This window comes from Raphanus sativus, chromosome 9 (assembly GCF_000801105.2).
Source record: "Raphanus sativus cultivar WK10039 chromosome 9, ASM80110v3, whole genome shotgun sequence".
NCBI classification, from domain to species: domain Eukaryota; kingdom Viridiplantae; phylum Streptophyta; class Magnoliopsida; order Brassicales; family Brassicaceae; genus Raphanus; species Raphanus sativus.
The window spans coordinates 21,462,009-21,486,448 of record NC_079519.1 but is presented as its reverse complement, the minus strand read 5'-3'; the positions used below and the strand labels follow the sequence as shown (position 1 = coordinate 21,486,448).

The following is a 24,440-nucleotide window of genomic DNA, read 5'->3' as shown; positions in this document are numbered from 1 at the left end:
ATGCTTCGATATCCTGAACAAGTACGATATGAAGCTCAATCCCACTAAATGTACTTTCGGGGTACCCTCAGGCGAGTTCCTAGGCTATCTCGTAACCGAAAGAGGCATTGAAGCCAACCCGCAGCAGATAGCAACCTTCCTAGAAATGCCGTCACCTAAGACGACCAGAGAGGTACAGAGATTGACTGGACGAATCGCGGCATTGAATCGATTCATATCCAAGTCCACCGATAAATGTCTCCCATTTTACAAGCTTCTAAGAAATAATAAGAAGTTCTTATGGGACGAGAAATGTGAGGAAGCCTTCAAGCAATTGAAAGCCTATCTCTCCGAACCTCCGATCCTATCTAAACCAGTAGTAGGAGAGCCATTGTACCTATACCTCGCTGTATCAACTGCTGCAGTCAGCGGCGTTCTAGTACGAGAGGAACAAAACGAACAAAGACCTGTCTATTACACCAGTAAAAGTTTGATAGACGCCGAAACCAGGTACCCTGCAATGGAAAAACTAGCTCTAGCAGTCGTAACAGCTGCCAGAAAATTGCGACCTTACTTCCAATCGCACTCGATCGTTGTAATGACCTCACAACCATTACGAATGATCTTGCACAGCCCCAACCAGTCAGGGCGATTGGCTAAATGGGCCATAGAGCTCAGCGAATATGATATTGAGTATAGACCTCGAGCAGCAGCGAAAGCTCAGGTCCTTGCCGACTTTATCATTGAGCTAACATCCGAGCAGTTAGACTCCGAAATGGAATCTCCGAAGTGGAGCCTATACGTCGACGGAGCCTCATCAAAACAGGGCTCCGGTATCGGTCTAAGGCTAACTTCTTCAGCAGGAGAAACCATTGAGCAGTCATATAGGCTCGGATTCAGCGCCTCAAACAACGAAGCTGAATATGAAGCACTAATCGCAGGGTTGAAGCTCGCCCTAAGCCTCGGAATCCGAGAGCTAAACGCTTATAGTGATTCGCAGCTAGTAGCTAGCCAGTTTCACGGAGAGTATGAAACGAGGGACGAAAGAATGGGGGCATATCTCGAAGTCGTCCAGAACCTCACTAGGCAGTTCGACAAATTCGAGCTAACGAGAATCCCACGAGGAGAGAACTCCTCAGTAGATGCGTTGGCTGCTTTAGCCTCCACGTCAGACCCCCTCGTAAAACGGATTATACCCGTAGAAGGAATCGAGAAACCAAGCATCGACATAGCTACTAAAGCTGAGAAAGAGAGCAAACTAACAGCGCAACTCGAGGGTACCTGCCCTGAAACGGTAGCTACCCAGGTTGTCACAACATTTTGGTTTCCAAAAACCAGAATATGCAGCTCTAAAAAGCACACCTCCGGGAACACAATCCAAATGATGGAAGATATTCCTCGAAATTCAGACTCCCTAGAGCCTGATCTCAAGAATACCCCCGGGGGCACCAACTCAGACCCAATCATCTGCAGAGTTAAAACCAGAAGCCGTACAGCTCTCCAAAGTTCATCTGGAGGTATTCCTCGGAATTCAGACTCCCTGGAGCCCAATCCTACCAATACCTCCGGGGGCACCACGACACCAGGTCCCGAACAGGAACCTCCCTCGTCTCTTCATAACAAAGTTGTAGGAAGAGAGGATTGGAGAATTCCAATCACGCAATACATCCTGGAGGGAAAGACTCCACCCAATAAATGGGAGGCTCGAAAGCTCAAAGCATTAAGCGCGAGATATTGCGTAACTAAATCCGTCCTCCTCAAACGAAGCATTTCCGGACCTTACCTAAAATGCGTCCATGGCCTCGTTGCTATGAGACTCATGAAGGAAATGCACGACGGTTCCTGCGGGAACCACTCTGGAGGAAGAGCTCTAGCCATCAGAATCAAAAGACAAGGATATTTCTGGCCTACCATTATTGCAGATTGTGAGGCCTATTCCTCTTCATGCGACAAATGCCAGAGGCATGCACCGATTATACACCAACCTGCGGAAAAGCTGTCTAACATATCCGCCCCTTACCCATTTATGAGATGGTCCATGGATATCGTGGGACCACTAGTACCATCAGGAAGTGGAAAGAAGAAGCTACGCTTCCTCTTAGTCTTAACGGACTACTTCACGAAATGGATAGAGGCTGAAGCTTTCCAGCAGGTAACCAGGGTCGAGGTCAAGCAATTTGTATGGAAAGATATCGTGTGTAGACACGGCGTCCCATACGAAATCGTAACTGACAATGGAGGACAATTCATATCCCACGATTTCAAAATATTTTGTGACAAGTGGAATATTCGCCTAACCTTCTCATCACCTCGCCGACCTCAAGGTAACAGACAGGCGGAGGCTGCTAATAAATCAGTATTAGCAAACCTCAAGAAACGCCTCGGAACCCAGAAGGAACTCTGGTCAGAGAAGTTACTTGAAGTACTTTGGGCATGTCGGACCACCCCACGAAAAGCTACAGAAGAAACTCCTTTCTCCTTAGCATATGGGATGGAAGCTGTCGTTCCAGCTGAAACCATTGCTGGTAGCCTCCGCCGGGAACTCTGTACGTCCAATCCCGCAGCTAATGATCAGCTCCTAACCGACAGCCTCGATCTAATCGAGGAAAGACGGGACCGAGCTTTGATTCGCATTCAGAACTATCAGCAAGCAATGGCACGACAGTACAATTCCAAAGTCAGGCTCCGGCAGTTCGCTGTAGGTGACCTAGTACTTAGGAAAGTTTTCGAAGGAACCAAAGAACCAAATGCTGGGAAGTTAGGAACTAACTGGGAAGGTCCTTATCAGATCATCCATGTAGTACGACCTGGCGTTTACAAGCTCCGAAAGGTGCGAACCGGGGTACCTGAAATCAGATCGTGGAACGCCACGAATCTTAAGAGATATTACCATTAGGTACCTAAAGTCTCCTGAACTACGTTAGGCTTGATCCCTTGACTGTTTACGTAGGCAACTCCGTCATGAGTGCAGCCCCAACCTCATTTCAAACACTTCGTTCACTACAATCAAAGGGGGCATATGTCTGATTAAAATCACATAGCCCGCGCAGCAAGTGTATGATCGTCGTAATACATCAATTGTATGATTACTATGATACCATGTATCCAATTATCAATAAAGAAATTATTCTCGTTATCTCAATTCTTTAACAAAACAGGTCCCTGCAAACCTGAACCTAAGGTCTTAAAATCCTTAACAATCCTAAAGGTCTTAAAATCCTTCAAAGCAATATCAGGTCTCGACGAACCTGAACCTAAGGTCTTAAAATCTTTCAAAGCAATATCAGGTCTCGACGAACCTGAACCTAAGGTCTTAAAATCCTTCAGACAATATCAGGTCTCGACGAACCTGGACCTAAGGTCTTAAAATCCTTACCAAATCTCCAAGGTCTTAAAATCCTTGTCAATTCTCCAAGGTCTTAAAATCCTTATCAAATCTTCGAGGTCTTAAAATCCTCATCAAATCACAAAGGCTTAAAATCCTAAGCAAACTTCAACGGGTCTTAAAATCCCACAAACAAGTTCAGGTTTCCAAGAACCCCCACCTAAGGTGTCCAGATTAAACTTAGGTTCCTAAAAACTCTAAGCTAATCCCGATACTCCAAGAATTCCTCTTAAAGAACTAAAAACGACCAAAGTCCTCCAGACTTATCGTAAGATTCGATTATGATCAAAGTTGTCATATTTCACGACTAAAGCCAAAAACTCAAAATGAAACGAAAACCAAGTTTGAAATTAAACAAGGGTTTAAAAGCCTCCCCAGGCTAACAAAGATTCAAAGTACGAACAGATAAAGGTTTAAAGACCTCCTCAGCCCATAAGTTTTAGAAACAAATGAAAACAAAGCCCATCGGGCAGAAATCCTAGAAAACATGAAAGAGCCTCAGCTCTTAAACTTCCTTGTCATCCGAGTTCTTCTCAGCTCCCTTACCAGCTGGATCTTCCTCCTCAGGGACCTCTTCCTCCATCTCCTTGTCACTACCTCCAGAGGCGGTTTCGACTGGGGCTGAGTAAGAACCCACCAATCCCAAATTAGAACCGAACTCTCCAGAAAAGGAGAGATTAAACATATTAACCTCAAAAGTACCTGAGCTCTCAGAGAGTTGGGGAAGAGGGAGCTTGCCGATCGAGAAGTCCGAGACCTGAGCCTTCTCGTATGCCGCAACAGCTTCCGGCATTATTGCCACCAAGTTATCATACTCGTCTTGAGTACTCTTAATCTCGCCATCCAGTATGTCTTTCAGGAGCTCGGTGTTGGCTTGAATCTCTTGAGCATGAACCAGGAGGTCGACTTCGTCCTTCTTCTTGGAGAACTTCTCCTTGACGATAACCAGAATTTTGTTGTAGGCTTCGGCTACCTCCTTCTTTCCTCTCCGGACGGCTAGCCTGACCTCAGCTTCCTTGTTCTTCTGGCTGCTTTGAGATGTGGCAATCAACTCCTTGACTTGATACTCGGCTATCTTCCGAGCAGCATCCAACTCCTCAATCTTCCTATTTTTCACCTGGAGGTCAATCAGCTGGCTCTCGATCGTCCCTTGCTGAGCATCACATTTAGAGCCAAGCCTCTTCACCTCGGCTTGGAGATCCGAGATCAGAGCCCGAGTCTGATTGAGCTCAGCCTTGTTGGCCTTGACCAACTCAGTGACCTGGGCTAGTTCCTCAGCACTAGGGGCATTGTGTACAGCGTCCTCAAACTTGAACTGAGCTCTGTTGATAGCACCAGCCAGCTGCAGAAAACGGAAAACGATTTAGCGAAATCTTCCAAAGAAAAAGCTGAAAGATGAAATAAACTCCATACCTGACCCATGTGATGAGCAATATCGACGTACTCATCCTTGTGCGTGAGATTGGAGATCGAGGGGAGGGAACACCCGGGACTCTTCATGTGCCTCATCAAAGTAGCTAAACCCCACGGATCGTCCAAAACCGATCCAGGCTTCGAATGAGCAAAGTTCCAGCCAACGGTTCCTCCTCTAGAGGAGGAGGAGGAAGACCTCGAAGGTCTGTCAACCTGGTCGGTTCGGGACCTCTTGTTCCTCGGGGGCTCAAGCTCCGGAGGATCCCTCACTATTTGAGGATCAGCCTCAGTCATCGGGACCTCGGAGGAAAGACCAACTTCCTGAACCTTAGGCTCCGAAGAGCTAACACCTTTAGCAGGAGCAGAGCCTCCTTCGTCAAGAACCTCCTTCACAGAGTCAAGAAAGGATCCTCCCTGGTTCTTGTCACTCCCTCTAGAGGAGCTGGCAGCCTTGGTCGATCTACCCCTGGAACGGAAGGAAGGTTGAATTGGCATCTTCTGTGAATGAGTCTTCGAGGAAGTACTTGCTCCGGAGGAAACTTCGAGAACGGAATCACCTTCAGAAACTAAGACATGAAAAAGATTCATTAATCGCATGAGACAAATTCGGATAGTAAAAATCATGAATTAAGAATAAAAGGTTACCTTCTAAACCAGCAACCGTCACTGAATCAGGGAAGGACGCCTGATATCGTTCAGGAAACCTAGCTGATCCGACTCTTGAAGTGGTGTAAGCCCCCCAAGTGTTAGGACTGTGCTGTAGCTTCCTGTAGAGAGCTCTAGTGAGTTTGCTAGATAACTTGACAGGATCTTTGATTTCTGCAAAAGGAGTCAAGAGACAATTAGCATAATATGACAAACAAAGATAAACATGTGAGCATATCCCTAAAATCCTAACCGGAAATATCAGACCATGAGTTCCTGAGGTCACGGCCTACAGGAACCGTCGAAGGGTCAATCTTAACATAAAAATACTTCTTGCGCCAGTCATCATCACTGGCCGAGAACTTGAAAACGCCTAGCCCTGGGCGACAGGGGAGATAGTAGGTACCGCTCCCGCCATCCTTGGAAGTGCTCTCCTTTATCGAGAAGAGACTCATTAACTCGGACAGCCCAACGATAACTCCTTCCTCCTTGGCTCTAGTGATGAACCCGTTGATCACTCGGATGACCGACGGGCAAAGTTGAGGAAGAGCTAGCTGGTAATGATCTAAGAGATCCAGCAAAAGGGTGGGAAGAGGAAATCTAAGGTGGCACTTGGAGATATATTTTTCATGAACGCAGAACCAACCCTCCGGAGCGGTCTCGGGGTTCTCGTTTTCAGCACAAGCTCTAACTAGATTGCTCTTGCCGTGAGCTTGAACGGCAAGATTGACAACGTCCTGACCCTTCAAGAGGGAAGGAAAGTGAGGACCGGAGTCTTTATTCTTGCCGCCTTTCTTCTTCATCTTCTTAACTCTCGCTCCGATCGAGTCTTTATTCTTTTTCTTCTTGTAATCTTTGTATTCATCAAAGATCATCTTTTGTAACCATCCCATTTCTATTATATCAATACAAATCGAAGTTCATTCAACAAGTTCTTACGGGATTCAGCCCGCGATAATCTTTCCCAAACCTTTCCTAAATATAAAACCTGATCTAAAATCTAGGTGTGAGTTTTACCCCTCACAGTACCTCCCCCAAACTTAATTCACACAGTCCCTGTGTTGTTAAGTCGAGAGAGATACCCAAAAGAAATCTAAATGCAAGAAAAACTGGTATTTACAAGGAGAGAAGTGCGGGTTACCTTCTATGGGTGGTGAGTGGAGTCAGATGGGCCAGCGCCATCATCTGGTGGGAAGTAGGTGTAGTAGCCTCCAGCTGAACTGTAGTCTCCGTACCAGTGCTGACTCTGAACCTCCTCAACCTCTATGTCGTCATCTGAAGATGCCAAGGATGGAGATTTGTTTCCTGAGGATGAGGGTTGGATGGGAGGGTTCCTGTCTAGGCGCTGCTCCTGTCTCTCAGTGAGGGGGAAGGTGAGGGTAGCAGGGTGAGGTGGACGCCGGGGCTGTGGAGCGTCCGGGAATTCGAAGTCTGCTCTGCTACATCCTGCTATACCTCCCCTCGTCAGCACATCAGCCATCTTCCTCAAGATCTTGGATGTGAACTTGGCCTGCTGCTTCACCGTCTGGCTAAGCGCCTTGCACTTGGTCTTTAACTTCTCAATTGTCCTGTCCTGAGCCTTGTTCCATCGCTGCAGCCGGCCTATGTGCTCATGAGCATCACGAAGAGCACCATGTGGAAGAACCCCGTTGTAGGGTGGGAAGGAGTAGCGTGGTTGACCATAGACGGGTGGAGAAGCCGCCTTAGCAGGTCTCTCTGGCTCAGTCTCTCTCGACTCCCTTGGTTGCCAAGGTCGACCTAGTTCAACAACGGGATCGAGAGTCCTGTGTTCCCCAAAGAAGTCTGTCGGGGAAAGGTCAAAGCTGATGACTCCAGGGACGATCAAGCTCGTCAGGTCCATGTTTGGGAGGAGTACCTCAGCTTTCCTTCCTGCCAAGCGATAGTGGTAGACGTAACTGCCCTGGTACATCCCACTGAAGTAGGTGGCTATCTTCAAGTAGGCTCCATCAATGAGCTTTGGACCAACTCCACCCTTTCCTAAGTTGATGTACTGAGCCTGTAGGAGAGGTGTGATCATCCCTCCAATCCCTATCTTGGGTTCTTTGTCCCCTGTGGTCCAAGCCCAGTCTCTGTAGTGCTCAAGACGACTCACAAAGAATCCTACCATCCCAAATTTGGCGTAGATGTCTGTGCTGGGGAGTGGTAGCTGTCCCGGAGTAGTGTAGGGACTGATAGCAGGGCAGATAAGGCGGAGATCTTCCTCTGGGACGTTACCATGCTGTTTCCGTGGGTAGAAGAGGTGTACAAGCAGTCGGTGGAGGTAGCGCACTGTAGGGTATCGGATGCGAGAGTTCTTGTCAGCGCCGGTCCTGTGGTTGATTCCAGTAATCAACTCCCACAGCTTCTTCGGGAGGCCGTCGCACCTTGGAAGAGTGGTCTCCTCTGCATCTTGGAAACCCATGACTGTCCCAATGTCTCTGAAGTTCATGTAGTAGACCCTTCCATCGATCTTGAACTTGATTTTCCCCCATCCCTGCCGTACATGTCTAGAGTCGTGGTAGGTGACTTCCAAAGTGGACAAGAACTGGGAAGTGAGCTCCTTGTAGGTGGGATAAGCCATGGTGAGAAGCTTTGGCATTTTCAAATGCCCCAACAGTTCCGCCATATCTGAATCGATCTCTAGTGCCTTCAGTAGCTCAAGGTCAGCAAACCTCGTTGCCTGCCAGCCCATCCCATTCATCAGGTGATCATACAGCTCTTCCGGAGTTGGAGTCTTTCCCCTGTCCCTTTCAACAGCAACACCTTTTCCTTTTGTCATCTTTGCCTTCTTCGCAGGTGCAGGCTCCTCTTCTGACTCCTCTTCACCTTCCTCACTCTCCTCATCAGTGGGAGTTGCAATACTCTTTCCTGCTCTCTTCCCTTGTTCAGTCGACTTCCTTGCAGCTGAAGTCGGTTCTGTTTTCTTCACTTGCTCAGTGGACTTCCTCGCAGGTGAAGTCGTTTCTGTTCTCTGCACTTGCTCAGTGGACCTCCTTGCAGCCTGAGTTCGTTGCCTAGTAGTCCTCTCAGTCCCTGTTGCAGCGGTTTCAGCTTCTAGAGACTTTCCTCTTTGTGCCCAATCTTCCGCATCTCTTGCCTCCTTCTCAGCTGTCAACTGTGCCCTTGTTTTCTTACCCATTGGTACCTGAAAAATTCAAAGCTTGAAAAGGAGTAAGCAAAGGAAGTGGAAAGGGACAAAGGCTTGGCAAAATGAATATGGAAAAGCAAGTCAACTCAACAAATGAACTCCAATTTAAGATCAAGTTAACTCAATTCAACCATTTAGATAAGTTAAGCACCAATTCACCAAGCCACAAGCAAGAAAAATCACAATTCTCATCCAAAAAGATAAGAAAAGAAATACAAGATAGTACAACTTCTCTCAATCGAAGCTCTAGGATGAGAAAATTGCTTGAAACAAGTCTATACACATCACAACACACCAAACTCAAACACAAACACCATCACTTCAGTTCAATTTCGAAATCTCCAAATCCATGAACCCTAATTTGGCAAAGTTCAAATTAATCTCAATTCCACCATGAAATCAACAAATCAACTTGATATACATACTTTCCCTAGCCCATTTTATCATAATCAAGCAAAAAAAGGACCAAAATTCGAATTTCAATTTCTAGGGTTCATGGACCTACGAAATTGAGTTTAGAAAGTTCATACCTTGCTCTGGATGAATGTAAATGGCGAGTAGATTATGAGAATGGGGCTACTGGGGCGAAAGTGAGGGTTTAGAAACAAGAATCAGTTGATTTGGTGAAGATTTGAGAAAGTTATGGAGGTTTTGGTGATGAGAGAGTTTGAGAGAGTTTGAGAGTTTGTGAGATGAGAGGAGAGTGGAGGGGGTGAGATCGAGGGTTTTGGGTAGGGGAGAGGGTCGACCGGTTCGATTTAAGTGAATAAAACCGGTTTAATCGAATCGAACCGGGGTTAGAATTAGAAATCACTTACCTGAACCGGACCTGGAGCGACTTGGAGTGGTCGCTGTGAGGGGTCGCTCCAGGCCATTTTTTCTTCTCTCCGTCGCGTGTGAGCCGAGCGACTTGGAGTAGTCGCTCCACGTTTCTTCATGAGGGTCGCTCCCAGCTGGAGCGACCTAGGCTCGTCGCTCTGATAATGTCGCTCCCAGCTGGAGCGACTGCTCGACCTCGCTCCGGTGTGGTCGCTCCGACGATGCTCCTTTTTGGCTCACACCAAGTCGACCCAAAACCTGCATAGAACTTCACTTCCCTTTTTTTTTTAATGCAATAAGATGAAAGAAAAAGAAAATGAAAGTACTAATGCAATATTTACAAAGGATATACATGGGACTTCCTCCCAAGTGAGCTTGTTTTGAGTCGCTAGCTTGACTTTGCCTCCTTTGGATTAGGCTGGGGTAGGATCAGAAAGTGGAGTTGAAACTCCATCTTCCTCTGGTGCATCCGCCTTGTAGAGCTTAACCCTCTGCCCAGTCACTGTGAAGTAACTTCCATCAGCGCTCCATAGAACTATTGCTCCATAAGGTCTGATTTCTTTGACTTTGAATGGACCGGACCACCTTGACTTGAGCTTTCCTGGAAACAACTTCAGCCTAGAGTTGAAGAGAAGGACATGGTCTCCCTCTCGGAACTCTCTTTTCAGAATGTTCTTGTCATGGAAAGCTTTGGTCTTTTCTTTGTAGATCCTTGAATTCTCAAAAGCATCCATCCTTATCTCATCGAGCTCATGTAGCTGGAAAAGTCTTTTCTCCTTAGCACTTTTGATGTCGAAGTTCAGCAACTTCACTGCCCATAATGCCTTGTACTCAAGCTCCACAGGTAGATGACAGGCTTTCCCATAGACAAGGTTGAAAGGTGTGGTACCTAAAGGTGTCTTGTAAGCTGTCCTATAGGCCCAAAGTGCATCATCAAGCTTATTAGACCAATCTTTCCTCGTGATCCCCACAATCTTCTCCAGAATGGATTTGATCTCTCTGTTTGAGACCTCAACTTGACCACTTGTCTGAGGATGGTAAGGGGTTGCTACCTTATGCTTCACACCATTCTTCCTTAGAAGTCCTTCGAGCAGCTTGTTAATGAAGTGAGAACCCCCATCACTGATCACAACTCTTGGAACTCCAAACCTTGGAAAGATAATACTCTTGAACATGTTGGTCACCACTCTAGCATCATTGGTGGGACTAGCAATAGCTTCCACCCATTTTGAGACATAGTCAACAGCCACAAGAATGTACTTGATCCCATATGATGAAGGAAATGGTCCCATGAAGTCAATACCCCACACATCAAAGACCTCAATTTCTAGGATAGGATTTTGAGGCATCTAAGTCAAATGATAGTAAAATGGAAGTAATATGTCGAACCAGTTCTGAAGGATTTCAAGCACTAAGAATGCAAGCACTTACTTAATCTAAATGCAACCAATGATTTAAAATGATTTCAGAAACAAATAACTAACTATGATGACAAGATAGAACTAAAACGCAGTAGATGAATGACTTTCTTAAATATGATAAAAGAGAACTCATGGGCATGGGAATATGATTTCGGGTGATCAAGTATCAGACAAAGATGACAAATGATGAATCAAACAAATGACCTTAAGCCTAAACACGATCCTAAGCAAGCTCTATATCTAGATGAATGCTCATTTGCTAACACATCTCAACATCAAATCTCTTTGGCTGAATGATATGAAAGCAATCAATAAGAACAGGTTTATTAGCTATCCTAACCCTCTTAACAACAAATGTCTTTGGCAAGATGCATTAAGAGCCTAGCAGAGTTGTCTCGGACATTTCAACAAACACCTTTTGGGTGGGAAATGTCTAGAGAACAACTTTCGAATGATCAGAACGAAAGAGGCTGTAAGAACACTCTACTAGCAAGGCTTGAGATTGATCTACACTAAAAACATCTTTGATCTAACCTAATCACCCTAGTCTCCCTAACCCATGAATTCAAAAGAGAACTACTCACTAATCTTCATGTTAAACCTTAAACCCATACTGGATTTCAGATTAAACATGTAGATGAACACAGGAAATCAATAAGAAATCAATAACAAGAGAACAATGAATCCAAAAGATGAACTTTCCAAGAGTATTTTGTGTTTTTCTCTTCCACAACAGATAAACTGCCCAAAAGTGGCTACAATCAGTCTTAAACATAGGTTTTTCAGAGTGCCAAAACGACATAAGTAATTGCAAATAGGTCCTTGAATTAAAAAGAAATCGAAAATAGGAAACACGCAGCGACCTCCGCAGGTCGCTCCAACACGTCGCTCTGGCCTTGGGAGCGACCTCGGATGGTCGCTGCGAGGGGTCGCTCCGGAGCATTTTCTTCGTCTTCGAGCCGTGTAAAGCCGAGCGACTTGGAGTGCTCGCTCTAGCTTTGGTCGTCAAGGTCGCTCCAGCTGGAGCAAGGTCTCACAGCGACCTCTGCAGGTCGCTCCAGGCTCTTCTCGACCAATCAACCTCCTTTTCATATCTTTTGAGCTCCAAATGCATCCCAATGTCTCCAAAAGCTCCATAAGATGCTCCAATAACTGATAAGGACTCATGTATGCAAAATGCAACCTAAACATGACTAGAATCTAACCTACATGATGAAAATGCATGAAAAGGAATGGGTGAAACAATGCAATTATGCAAGACATCAGTTCAACAAACAATCATCTCATGAGGTATATCAGAAATATGAGAATATAAGAAAATGTTTTTATATGTATTTATTTGTGTATAGGGAAGCAAACCGCTTAGCTGACGGGTTTGCTCACCTTGCATTTTCTCTTCCGTTTGGTTTTCGTAGATTAGATGAGGCACCGCCTGAGGTTGCTGTTTTGTTGCAAGAGGATGTTGTTGGACCTATAAGGCCACGACTAGCTCATTTGTAAGCTTAAAGTTTGTTCTGAAATAAAATTTAGGAGTTCTCTCCCAATTTCTTACCAAAAAAATTACTTGACTTCAATTGTATTTTTCATGTTTTCTACACTTTTTGGGCAAAGGGTTAATTCTAAGTCTCTAACTATATTACACAGTTGTTTGAGAATTGAGATGGACTCTTATTAGCATACTTCATAAAATGCATATATAATATCTCACGAATTCATTTAATACTTTAAAAGGACATTCTTCTAAGTTCATATGTCTATACCAACACTTCCTAAATGAAAATAATCCATGAAATTTGTGAATATATTGTAACTCAAGTTTGTCTTCAATTCGGTTAAAATAAAAAGCATGAGACACGCATAGAGATTTCGAAGATTAGGCAACTTTACATGACTATCTCATCAACCTTTACTGAAAACTCTTTTACCTTGAGTCATTGACCTTTATTGAAACTTGAAAAATATTATGACGTAGGTTTTCTTGATGACGGTTCTCTAACGCTTCTGTAAGAAAACAAAACCGCACGACTGATGTAATAACAAAAACAAAGGAAGGAAGAGGGATGATTTATGACGTTTTTCTCATCACATGTCACATGAACATGCTATTTCTAGCTTTTTGAGTTTTTTAAATGTAAAACTTCTTAATCTTACGACCCAACGCAACCAAAACTTTTATTTTTTTAACCACACCAAAATTGTTCATTTTAACCCAAAAGTTTGTAGGGAAAATGGGCATTTAATTCCCCAAGTATTTGCAATCAGCAATTTTAATACCGAACTATTGCTCTCGCGATTTAATGCCCCAACTAATTGTTGACCAGGCCAATTAAAGAGTACGATAGTCAACAGTTAACTCTTAAACGTTTGTCGTTAGTTTAATTTCTCTTGCTTATGACATAACTCGACATCTGCAAATGTGGAACCTTAATGTTGAGAGAAGGCGATTCCAGCAACATTAGAGGTGATTTCTGGCGAGATAAGAGAGAAAATCCGGCGACGTGATGAAGAACTTTGAGAAGAACAAGAAACTTTGTCTTGAAACAGCTCAAATTTCTTCTGGATCAGAATCTATAAGTCATATGTTCTTGACACTATTTTGAAGAATCGAGTGAATGATGAGACTAAAAGGTGTTTGTATAAGATAGATTTCAACTTTACTGTTGGTGGCTATGTGTGTAGGAGGATTTAGGTCCAAAATGCATGAGCGATTCATATAGTTGTGGAATCGTTTATGGAGAGACATGATATCCAAAAAAATGTGTGTTGTGGAAGTCCGGGTAAGATCTTTACATCAAAGTCCATAGCTAATCCATGACGTCCTTATTTCCGATGTACTTATTCCCGAGAGGTAAGATAAACTTATTCTCATGTGTGAGCGATTGATAACTTTCTTCATCTTTATCTTCATATGTGTATTTCAGGATGGTCACTTGTTCAAGTGGGTTGAGGATGGAACATATGAAGAAGTGAATGAGCTGAAGGTTGAAGGGATGTTTTTAATAAAGGACCAAAAGCTTCAGATCGAGAACTTGAAAGAAGATATCCAAGGATGCAAAAACGAGATGAAAAAATTCAAAAGAAAAACCATTGTGCTTTTTGGTGACTTGTGTGTTGTGGCCATTATTGTCTTCTTTGAGAAGATGTTTGACCAAGGTGAAAGTTCACTTGTGTTTGATAAGAAGAATAAGTATGAAAATGTAATACAATTTATGTGTTTGGTAGTAAGAAAATATGGATGAACATGTAAGACCTTTTATGTGTATTGTTCCTCAGACACAATCATATTGTACTCTCTCTTTATCTCATCAACTATCTCCTTACACTTGATTTTAGGATTGATTCGAAGTCTCTCCTCAAATTGTTGTGCTATGGTTCCACTCTTCAGCAGCTTTGTATAACCTGACCTCACACAAATATGTGTATTCAAATACACTTTCACCATAAGCTTGTTCCTGCCTCTCTCGAAAGAACAATATAATCTCCAACGACATTGTTATTTTTCATGTTGTGTGCAGAGAGTTCCAAGTATGTCCGCTGATGATTTATAAAACTGTATGTCGTATTGCGTCTTCAATGAATACTTAAGAACATCAAACTTAAACTCATCAGCGTTATTAAATGTCTTCCCTAGAACTAAAATCTCATCATCGCCATAGTTGAATTCCCTTCCTTCTTCTTCTTCATCCTGACGATCATCATCTAATAATGGATCCGGAATAAGATCGTCATTCCAAATATCATCTCCACTATCATCATTAGCCACATCACCATCCACATAGTCTCCATCTACATCTTCATAGGCAGCCTCTCTATAAAGATCGTCTACACGAATTGGTACATCAACATATTCACCATCATTTAATTGCAGCACCGGCTCAAACTCTCTATATCCAGCCATATCTTCAACAACACAATCATATCCCTCAACAGAAGAATTATTAGCAAACTCCATAGTTTCTTCTTCATTGTCTGGTTCCACATTTTCTTCTTCAGCCACCACTTCCACTGTTTCTTCCTCTAGGTTTTCTGTTCCTTCCCGAACAACACCAGAACACTTTTCTGTTCCTTCCCGGATAATACCAGAACCCTTTTCTGTTCCTTCCCGAACAACACCAGAATCCTCTCTTGTTCCTTCCCAAACAAAACCAGAACCCTTTTCTATTACTTCCCGACCAACACCAGAACCCTCTTCATTAAACCTAGAACTTTTTTCGTCTTGTGTCCTAAGTACAACAGAAAACATATATCAATAAGAACAATCAATGAAATATAAAAACAAGTCCTATCGAATTTACCTTTCAGTAGCAGGTTGAGATTCAGGAACTCTTGGCACTTCGGGAATGTCGGAAACTTCTACATCATTAGAAACATCAGGAATTATGGGATTCGAAGCTCCCCGTCGAGTCAGAATCTTATCCCTCCACCTTTCCCGTCTTCCGGTGAATGGCTTCACCAAAATCTCGTCGGAAATCGTCTATAGAGTCGTCGGAATCGTTTTCTCTCTCGGAGTTAGGGTTTTCAATTTGGAAATTTTTGATTTTGAACTTAACGAGGATTATATTAAACTAACGACAAAGGATTATACTTAACTGTTGACTTTCGTAGTTTTTAATTGGCCAGGTCAATAGTTAGTTGGGGCATTAAATCGCGCGAGCCATAGTTTGGTATTAAAATTACCGATTGCAAATACTTGGGGAATTAAATGCTCATTTTCCCAAAGTTTGTAGTATTTTTTTGTGTATTACATAAGAGACTAGAGTCCTCCAATAGTTTTTATACAGCGAATAAAACTAAAATCTAGTTATTAAATAGAAACTCTATTGAATTAAATGCAGGAAGTCATCTCTCTCTCACTCTTCTTTCTTTTGGATAAGTTGGTCAGTAAAACTCTAATCAGGTAACATCATTAAAGTCACTTTTGGGTTTAATTTCGTCCTCTTATTTTGGGATAACATTTAGAGACTTTTTTTTCTTGTAATAAATCATTCAAATTTTACCGGAAAAAGAAAATTTAAAAGTAAATATTTTGACATAAAAGCAAGTCTTTTCCTATAGTACAATTGTTTTGTCATATTGTATGAATCAGACTCTGTCAATGATTTTGGCAGGTCTCAGTAGAAAATAGTACCAAAGGCTATATGTTGTAGTGCAATCTATAACTATATTTAATTTTTTTTTTGCGCTTCTTTAATTTATTTAAGAAGCATTAAAGACTATACTAGTACAAAATTATTACTACCTTTGGAGTTTTCTGAATCCTCTGTCTCGTCGGGAGGGTCTTGTACGCTTTGAAGCTTTCTACATATACATGACTAGTCTTTCTTTTCCATTTGCCAGGGAAGAGAGATGGTTTAGTGTTCTTTGTGCCGATCTCTTTTTTTAACTTTCAAAACGGTTAAAAAAGCAAGAAAATTTGCATTAGTAGTTGAAGAAGATTTTTTTTCTTGGCTCTACTTGTGTATTATTTGGTGATTTAATCTATATCAGTCTCTCCCTTTTATCCATCTATGGATTCACGAGCAAAAAGAAGCCAATCTAGTAGCAGAAAGGCTCCTGCAGTGAGGCTAGAAGGGGAAGATGAGTTTCAGGAGGAAGATGTGTGGTCAGTTTTGAGAGAAGTAAAAACTCCAGGTCATGAAATAAAAGTACCCAAAAGTCATTTTTCTTCCCCATCTTCTTCTACTTCTTGTACATCTTCACCATGGAACATTCATAGAAACAAGGAGGTCTCAGAGGCAAAACAGTCATCTGCACCTATGAATGTTCCTGATTGGTCCAAGGTTTATGGTAACGCAAGGAGCAAGGAGAGTAGTAGTCATAATTTGCATTCTCGTGATGAAGATGATGATGATGATGATGGTTGCATGGTTCCTCCACATGAATGGGTTGCAAGAAAGCTAGCAAAAACACAGATCTCATCTTTTTCCATGTGCGAAGGAGTTGGGAGAACACTCAAAGGAAGAGATCTAAGCAAAATGAGAAATGCTGTTTTGACAAAAACTGGATTCTTGGAGTAAGTAAAATATAATATCTCATCATCATCATCCATGTGCATCGATCATGAATTCCATCTCTTGTTAACATTATCACCATGAAAACTCTCAACTACAAGGCATCCACATCATCATCATTATCAATGTCATTGTCGTCATCATCATGTGGGGATCACTAAACCAAGAGGCTCTTTTGTTGTTTAATTATTATTGTGTTTCAGTGTGTTATTTAGAGTAGATAAGTATCATAGTGGTGATGATGACTTGTCATCTCCATGCAGGGCCCCTTTAATTTTCTTCTGTTGTTTATTTTGGGTTTCTCTTTGAAGTTTTTTATTATCTAAAATTAGAGCATAGCTAGAGAATCATGTCCTTTAGAACCTTTAGTTGGAACCTCTTTGAGATCTTCACCATTTTTGGTGAAAGTTTTTGTCTTTTGCTATAATGTTATATATTGAAGATATATCTTAATTTACATTTGGATTGTTTGGATAAAAGGGCTGTCATCGATAAAAGCATATATAGAATGGACAAGTTCTTTGATAATTGATGCTTTTGATGGTTGATAGATGAAATTATTACTCATTAGACACAAATTCAGGTCCAAGACCGGTTAAATGGACTGTCGATTTCATGCAAAAACCTAAAAGTATTGCGTTCAAGTTTATGATTATGAAAACGTTTACAACTAAAACAATCAAATCTAAAATTTAAATTAGTACATACAAAATAGTATGTTTTATAAGGTATACTTTTAAGGATTGAATGCATGATTTCTTGTGACGTCTTCAGAATACTTTTTGTTTCATTGGAAACTAAAGTAATAGATTTAAATAATAGCGGTGAATGATTTGTATAAAATAACAAAAAGCGATGGACACGTACCATAGATGAACAGTGAGATGAATAATAATGTAATGAGAAACATCAAATACAGTTGGAAGTAAAAAATGCCTTTATTATATATTTTTGAAAGTACTAAAGATTTTGTTTTATAGTAGAAAATTGAGCTGAAGATGAATCCACTAATCACATTCCAGTTCCCAGCACTCTTCTTAGACTTGGGCTATTTGTGCCATTCCATCATATCTAGATATAGTCGTGAATATTTTCTAAATTTAGTTATTTGATTTATTTAGAAAATGAGGAATAAAAAAGCTTTTAATAAGGAAAACCCTTTGAAAACATATACTCTACAACTCGTTATCTATGAATCAACTAATTTGAAAGTGGTTCATATCACTATAGAAGGTATAATGGCAATTTTCCTCCAAGGGCAAAGCTCGCCAAGACCGAATATCAAGTAGAAGCATTAGTGTGACTAGGGGTGGGCAAAATATCCGTAAATTTTGATTCGATTCGTTATTCGTTCCGATTTGGTCCGAAAAATCCAAATATCCGTAACTTAACGAATCGAAGCAAATACTAAAATCCAATATCCGTAAAAGACGAAGCAAATCACAAATACTAATATTTTTAGAAACGGATATCCGATCCGATCCGTTATATACATATATATGTATACATGTTTATAAAATTATATAATATACATACTTTTATATCTTTATATAAGTTTTATAATGTTTTATTCACTAAATTAATTATTTAGTTATTAAAAATTTTGAAAGTATGTAATTTTTTTATAAAAAAGTAATGAATTATTATTATTTTATTTCAGATTTTCTTCTTTTTCTTTTATTTTTATTTATTTTTTTAATTTTTTATTATTTTTTACGGATCGAATCGGATATCCGGAAAAAATTGGATATTCGCGGATATCCGATGTTCCGGATATCCGAAGAGTTACGGATCGAATCGGATCGGATCGAAAAATCGAATATTCGTAAGGCACGGATCAGATCACGGATATCCTTAAAATTCCGGATATCCGCTCCGTGTCCACCCCTAAGTGTGACTGACTACAGATTGTCTCTAGCTGATCATTGAGTTGTAGACCTTTGATATGTGCTATAAAACACGCTTTGTATCTAGGTTTCAACCATTTTTTTATATTTTTAATAACTATTATTTTAGCATTTTCTGTTTCAGAATAAGTGTTATTTTACATTTCTAATATAATTTTTATACATAATCTTTTTTTTAAACTAACCAATAGATAATTATATATTTTATTTTTATTTAAATATTTATACGTTTAATGAGAATACATTAGTGTTTTTCTAATCTGCGTGAAATGTGTCTAAATGATGCTTATTATAAAACGGATTGAATATATCTTAAATGCATGTAACGATCACTTTGTACAAAGGGCTTGAACATGTGATTTTCTATGTAGAAATCGTGATTATGAATTTGTTAGCTTCCAAAATCAAAAACAAACCTATATTTTAATCATCGTAATAAACCTGATCGGCAAATGTTGTAGATTTTTCATAGTTTTTCACAATACTAATTTTTTTTCTACTCGATTTTGTAAGATACATATTCTTTTGATTATTCTTTTTCATTCTTTTCTGCCTGATTAAAATACATAAACCACTAATATTTTTTTCTACTCGATTTTGTAAGGTACATATTTTTTTCATTCTTTTTTTGCCTGATTAAAATACATAAACCATTAATATTTTTTTTTCAAATTCATTACCTAAAGCTTGCATTGTTAGAGTCTGCAGCCCCCTCAAAAAACGTTATAACTTAATTTTAACATAAAAAAGTCTTAAGCTATAAATGCTCCCAAAATGAGAGCCTATCCACTAGTTATACCTCTTTTTGGAATTAGTTTGAGTTTCTCTATAGACTTGTGATACCTTAGAATAATAAAATAAAATAAAAATATTTCCAATAAAGCTCAAAATTGAACTTTTTGGTGTAGAGAAAAAAACAGTAGTATATATTAGATAGGGCTGAGTTTGCGAGTCAATCCGCCCTGAGCTGTTCCGCTCCACCCCGCGACATGTCAAATCATTTTTATGATTCAAAAATCTGATCTACATGATCCGTAAACAAAAAGTATTATATCCGCACTTGTTCCGCCAAACATGTGGTAAATATCAATTATATTAAAAATAATTATAATATTATATTATTATATTTAATATTTAAATAATATATTTATAACTAAAATTATATAATTATTTATAATATTTTATATATTTTTATGAAAACTGTTAAAAAATTGCGGGTTGACATATACATGCAGTCGAAATTTAGCTGATCCATATCTTTCTTGCATAAAAAACACACAACCTGCAACCGCATCCTCAAACCAAATTTTCCTAGTCACTCGACCCGCAGCCACCCCACGGCGGGTCAAATGAGGCGGAAGCCGCAGAAATAATTCAAATTCCTAGTTCTAATCAAAGGCAATCTCATTCATGCTCAAATAATTAATAAGGATATTACTTAGAAACAATAATACAAGAGAAAAATTCTTGTTACTTGTTCACCAAAATAATATGTATTCGATTGATCTAATAATAGGGTTTAGAAGAAGAAGGCTCAATCACATAACAACTACATTCATAGGAAACTAGATACAAAGAATACCTTAAACTCTTGAGTTTGTTGACATTTCTTTAGGTTTCTAGACATTGCATTGAGTTTCTTCTTTACCGCATTACATTGTGTTTTAATACTCCTCTGCAAACTTGGCAGCTGGTGAACACAAGCTGAAAAATTCGAATTCATATGAAATTTAAGCCAAAAATATATCTAAAACCCCCTAAATATATATACTGTTTATGTAAAGCTCAGATCGTCTTTGGTACCGAAAAAGGCATAAGAATTTTAGAGGCTGGTCTGTAAATTTACAGAAGTGTATGTGCAAACCTAGCATCCTGAATATATCAAGTTGGTCAAAAGTAATATGCTATCTTTTGCTATGAGACGAACCAATTAACATGCCCTGACCTTTGATGGAAGCTGAAGAAGCATGAGCTTCCGGTCTCCAATATTATGAGAAAATTTTGATCTTTAATTCACAAAATGCTTTTCAGTCTATATGGTATAAGTATCGTGGCATATATTTCAACATCTTGAGTTCAAACAAAAAATTATATTTTCAGTCTTTTTTCTTTCTTGTGAACTTCTGGTCCTTAATGATGATGCTTAGGTTAGAGACTTTCTTGACTTCTTATCAATATTGGTTTGAGTTACTGACTTTTCCTTACAGTAGAATGTTGAATCTATCTTTTGTTTTGTAGAAATGAAAATAACATGTCGGGAAAATGCTTAATTTTTTTATATACTTTATCAGCTATTGTGGTTGACTCCAAAAGAAACATACTTAGTAATACAAAGTGTATTAGCTTGAAAGCGTAATACACTGTATGATTCGAGTTCGAATATTTTCCGACTAATATCAGAGTGTAAATTAACCGTCTGTTATATCTAACTATATTAATCAGTTTATCTGAAGACCAAATCCAAAAATACCAAATAATGATAATTTAATTGATAGCGAGAATCAAATTCAGGACCAATACGTACACACTCAATCCCAAGAAGAAAATAGTTATCTGCTTTAGTTTTGATAGGCATCGATTTTGTTATAAACTAACATTTATTTAAAATAAATAAAAATCAACTTTGACCAGAAATAATGCCGATCAGCCACATTGAATCAAATTCTAATAAATCAGACGTGCCTAGTTTTTGCTGAGTCAATAGTCACAAAGTCAGAAAATCGTGAATATATAATGGCCCATAAAAAGCCCACAATCAATACTATACTAAAACCTAAATAAGCTTCATAGATAGAGTGTCCACATCACTCTTTTAATTCCAACCAATGGGAGCTAAGCATACATCCATGTCACAACTTATTTGCCTCTGATGGGCTTGAACCAAGCTATGTCTCTGGGCTTCGAAATCGTGGTTACGCTGCCAGCCCGTGAGCCCAAGGTATCGCTCACATCACTTTCCTTGCGTAACCCTAAGCGCCGAATGGGATTGTCGAGAAAAAGCTCTCTTAAGCTATCCACGTAGGATAGGAAATTTGACCAATAGGATTTAAGAAATCATCCACGTCATTCATTATTCATTTGCCGAAAAAAAAAAAAACAGAAAGGCACCCGACGATCTTCCCCTTTACCACTTCGTCTTCCCCGCTTGAAACCATAGCGACTGATCCAATTCTACACAATCAATACTCCACTTAACTTCGATCAATCAGTTTTCTATTTATGGTTTCGATTCAGCTCTGTCTTTCTTCTTCATTGATTATTTTGTGTCACAGTTGTTCTCCTGGACGAGGCTTCCATGGTTCAGATCGTAAGAGATGAATAAAGGGGAAGTTCTTAGCCTCTATTTTCCATGAACTTTTCCGGTCAATATGTCTCTCTCACTCTGATTTGTTTGTTTTGTGGTACGTGAAGCATTGTCGTGAGCAGAGTTGGTGGTCGTGAGCTTTAACACGGAGGAGGCACGGCGCGGTGGTGATGGTACAATAACCTGTTTTTTCCTAAAGCAGAAGACAACGCTTGGTGCAGCCGATGACAAGACGATGTTTGGATTTAGATCTAGGTTTAATTTGTTTCGGTTGAGTGTTTTTCTTTTTGCTTCGGTTTGGTGTCTTTTTTCTCTTTTAAATGGTTTATTTATGTATTGGCTGTGATCATTAGTTATATCCATTGGAGACTTTGGAGTAATCAAACCTAAAGCATTATTCTGCAGGTTGTTGAAGGGGTTCCAAAGATCAAGGCCGGTACAATCCTGCAACATGTATGCTTGACGTCACTACTCCTTCAATGGAGTCACAAACGAGTGTGGACTTTGCTCAACTATTCACCGCAGCTTAATCTTACTAATCATGTAATTTTTCCACCTCTGACTTTGTTCTACTAATAAAACCTTAAGTGATAGACTTTTGCTTTCATATCTCATTTATTGGTTATTGGAATTGTAACGTTCTAGGAAACTTTTGGGGGTTTCTTATGTCTACGGGACAGGGAGGAGCTGTTGTTTAGGCTAATATGTTGGAGTCTTAGAACATAAGGCCTCACATATCTGAAAACTGGTAATGCAAGCTGTCAACCTAATAACATGTAGTCTATCTGGCTCCAGTTGAGCGAGTTGCAAAATGATATGCCTCATTCTTAAAATGATTATTCTTTTCCTCTTTAGGTAGCTCTGAAACTGGAACACCAAAATATCAACGGATGAGACTTTGTCCCTCTTTGCAGTGGCAAGTGTACAAGTAAGAATTACATGCTCTAATTTCCTTTCCACTTCTCCTCTTCTTTCTCCTTTTTTGCTAAAGATACACTCAATAGCTGTATTGAATACAGGTTGGGCATCATAAGAGTTATCAAAGATGATAAGCTTTAAGTATGAGCCTGGTAACGAGTTCAGCTTAATAAGGTATCTTTTATGAAGTTATATTAATAAACATATTTGAGGTCATGATTGAGTTTGGGTTAGTTTCTGCAATATTTTTACAAAATCATGATATGTTTTACTTTTTAACTACGTCACCAGAAGAAACGGTGAAGGATCCTGAGCTTAGTGAAGAGGAGTTGAAGAAGTTCCAAAAGATAATTGAATCAATGAAGAAAGTTTCAGCTCCAGTCAATGGCTGCGTGTCTTATTTATAAGATCTCACAAACTGTCATTTTGCATCAACTATTAACTAAAAATATTATAATATACAATTTACAGAAATAAACATACACTTAAGACCATTAATATAAATAGCTGATGAGGCGCAATTTATGTTTTCTTTTACACACCTTTTTGTTTAATGTTGAAGAAGCAAATGCAGCAAAGGAAGCAGTCAACTACACTAGGCGATGGCACAGAAGACTAGCACACATGAATGTGAGGTCTATGGAGACACTTGCTAGGAGAGAGTGCATGAAGAAAGAGGAGATAGGAAGTCTCGGGTTTTGTGAGGCGTGTACACTGGGGAAATCTCATAAGCAGAAGTTTCCAAAAGGAAGACACGAAACGAAAGGAGCATTGGAATATATTACACTCCTTAAGTATTTGTTCCTTAGTTAGTAGTGCCCAGTTACTCTAAAAATTCTAAATTTACAACATACAATTTTATTTACATCTTTAAACCTATTACCTAATTAAAATTTATTCTAAAACAAATGATAGCATGAAGATTGGAAAAATTAAATAAAAAATATACGATAAAATATAATACATAATGTTAAAATTGTATTATCATTGATCAATAAAAAATCATGTTCGTAGCAATAAAAATGAAATGACAAACACATTTTTTAAAACCCAAAAATGGCACACAACAAGGTGTTATTAGATATACAAAATACAAATATGCTCAACGCAAACATATATAAAAATGAAACACCATATTTAGATATATTTGAATAAATATTTTAAATATATTATATTTTTGGTAATTTTAGAATTACTTAAAAAGAAACTAAGTTATTAACAAAATAAAATACAAATAAAACTAAATCGATATAACAAAACAATAATAAATGAATAAAAATATACTGTGTTAATAAAATTATATTTTAGATTTTACAGACTTCTAACTCATGTAATATTAAAATTCAAAATTTGTTTATTATAATTAATATTTTACCATTAGTCATATTAAAATAATATTATAGATCAATATTCAAGTATTAGTTTCCAACTATTACACGTAAAAAATATTATCAAGTATTTGTTTTGGAAAGGGGCTTACATATTTTTGA

General features: G+C 39.5%; 2 protein-coding genes and 1 long non-coding RNA gene across 9 annotated transcripts; 2 read left to right on the top strand and 1 right to left on the bottom strand.

Annotated features, from left to right (window-relative positions):
* Positions 1-9,802: 9,802 nt before the first annotated feature.
* On the bottom strand, positions 9,803-10,738 carry LOC130500148 (uncharacterized). Its single transcript, XM_056994888.1, has one exon. The coding sequence runs from the start codon at positions 10,736-10,738 to the stop codon at positions 9,803-9,805; it is 936 nt and encodes a 311-aa protein (XP_056850868.1).
* A 5,294-nt stretch (positions 10,739-16,032) lies between these two features.
* On the top strand, positions 16,033-17,295 carry LOC108825776 (protein S40-5). The gene has a single exon (XM_018599125.2). It carries the CDS (start codon positions 16,318-16,320, stop codon positions 16,825-16,827), a length of 510 nt encoding a protein of 169 aa, XP_018454627.1. The 5' UTR covers positions 16,033-16,317; the 3' UTR covers positions 16,828-17,295.
* Positions 17,296-21,487: 4,192 nt separating this feature from the next.
* Positions 21,488-23,819, top strand: LOC108824352 (uncharacterized). Of its 7 annotated transcripts, XR_001945212.2 has the most exons (7): positions 21,488-21,666; positions 22,001-22,302; positions 22,438-22,575; positions 22,678-22,780; positions 22,888-22,960; positions 23,037-23,124; positions 23,242-23,491. It is a non-coding gene; the product is annotated as an uncharacterized LOC108824352 (long non-coding RNA). The 7 variants fall into 7 exon arrangements; XR_008938523.1 differs by lacking the exons at positions 21,488-21,666; positions 23,242-23,491 and adding an exon at positions 23,516-23,819 and having other exon boundaries at positions 21,710-22,302; XR_008938520.1 differs by lacking the exons at positions 21,488-21,666; positions 23,242-23,491 and adding an exon at positions 23,513-23,819 and having other exon boundaries at positions 21,710-22,302.
* Positions 23,820-24,440: the final 621 nt, after the last annotated feature.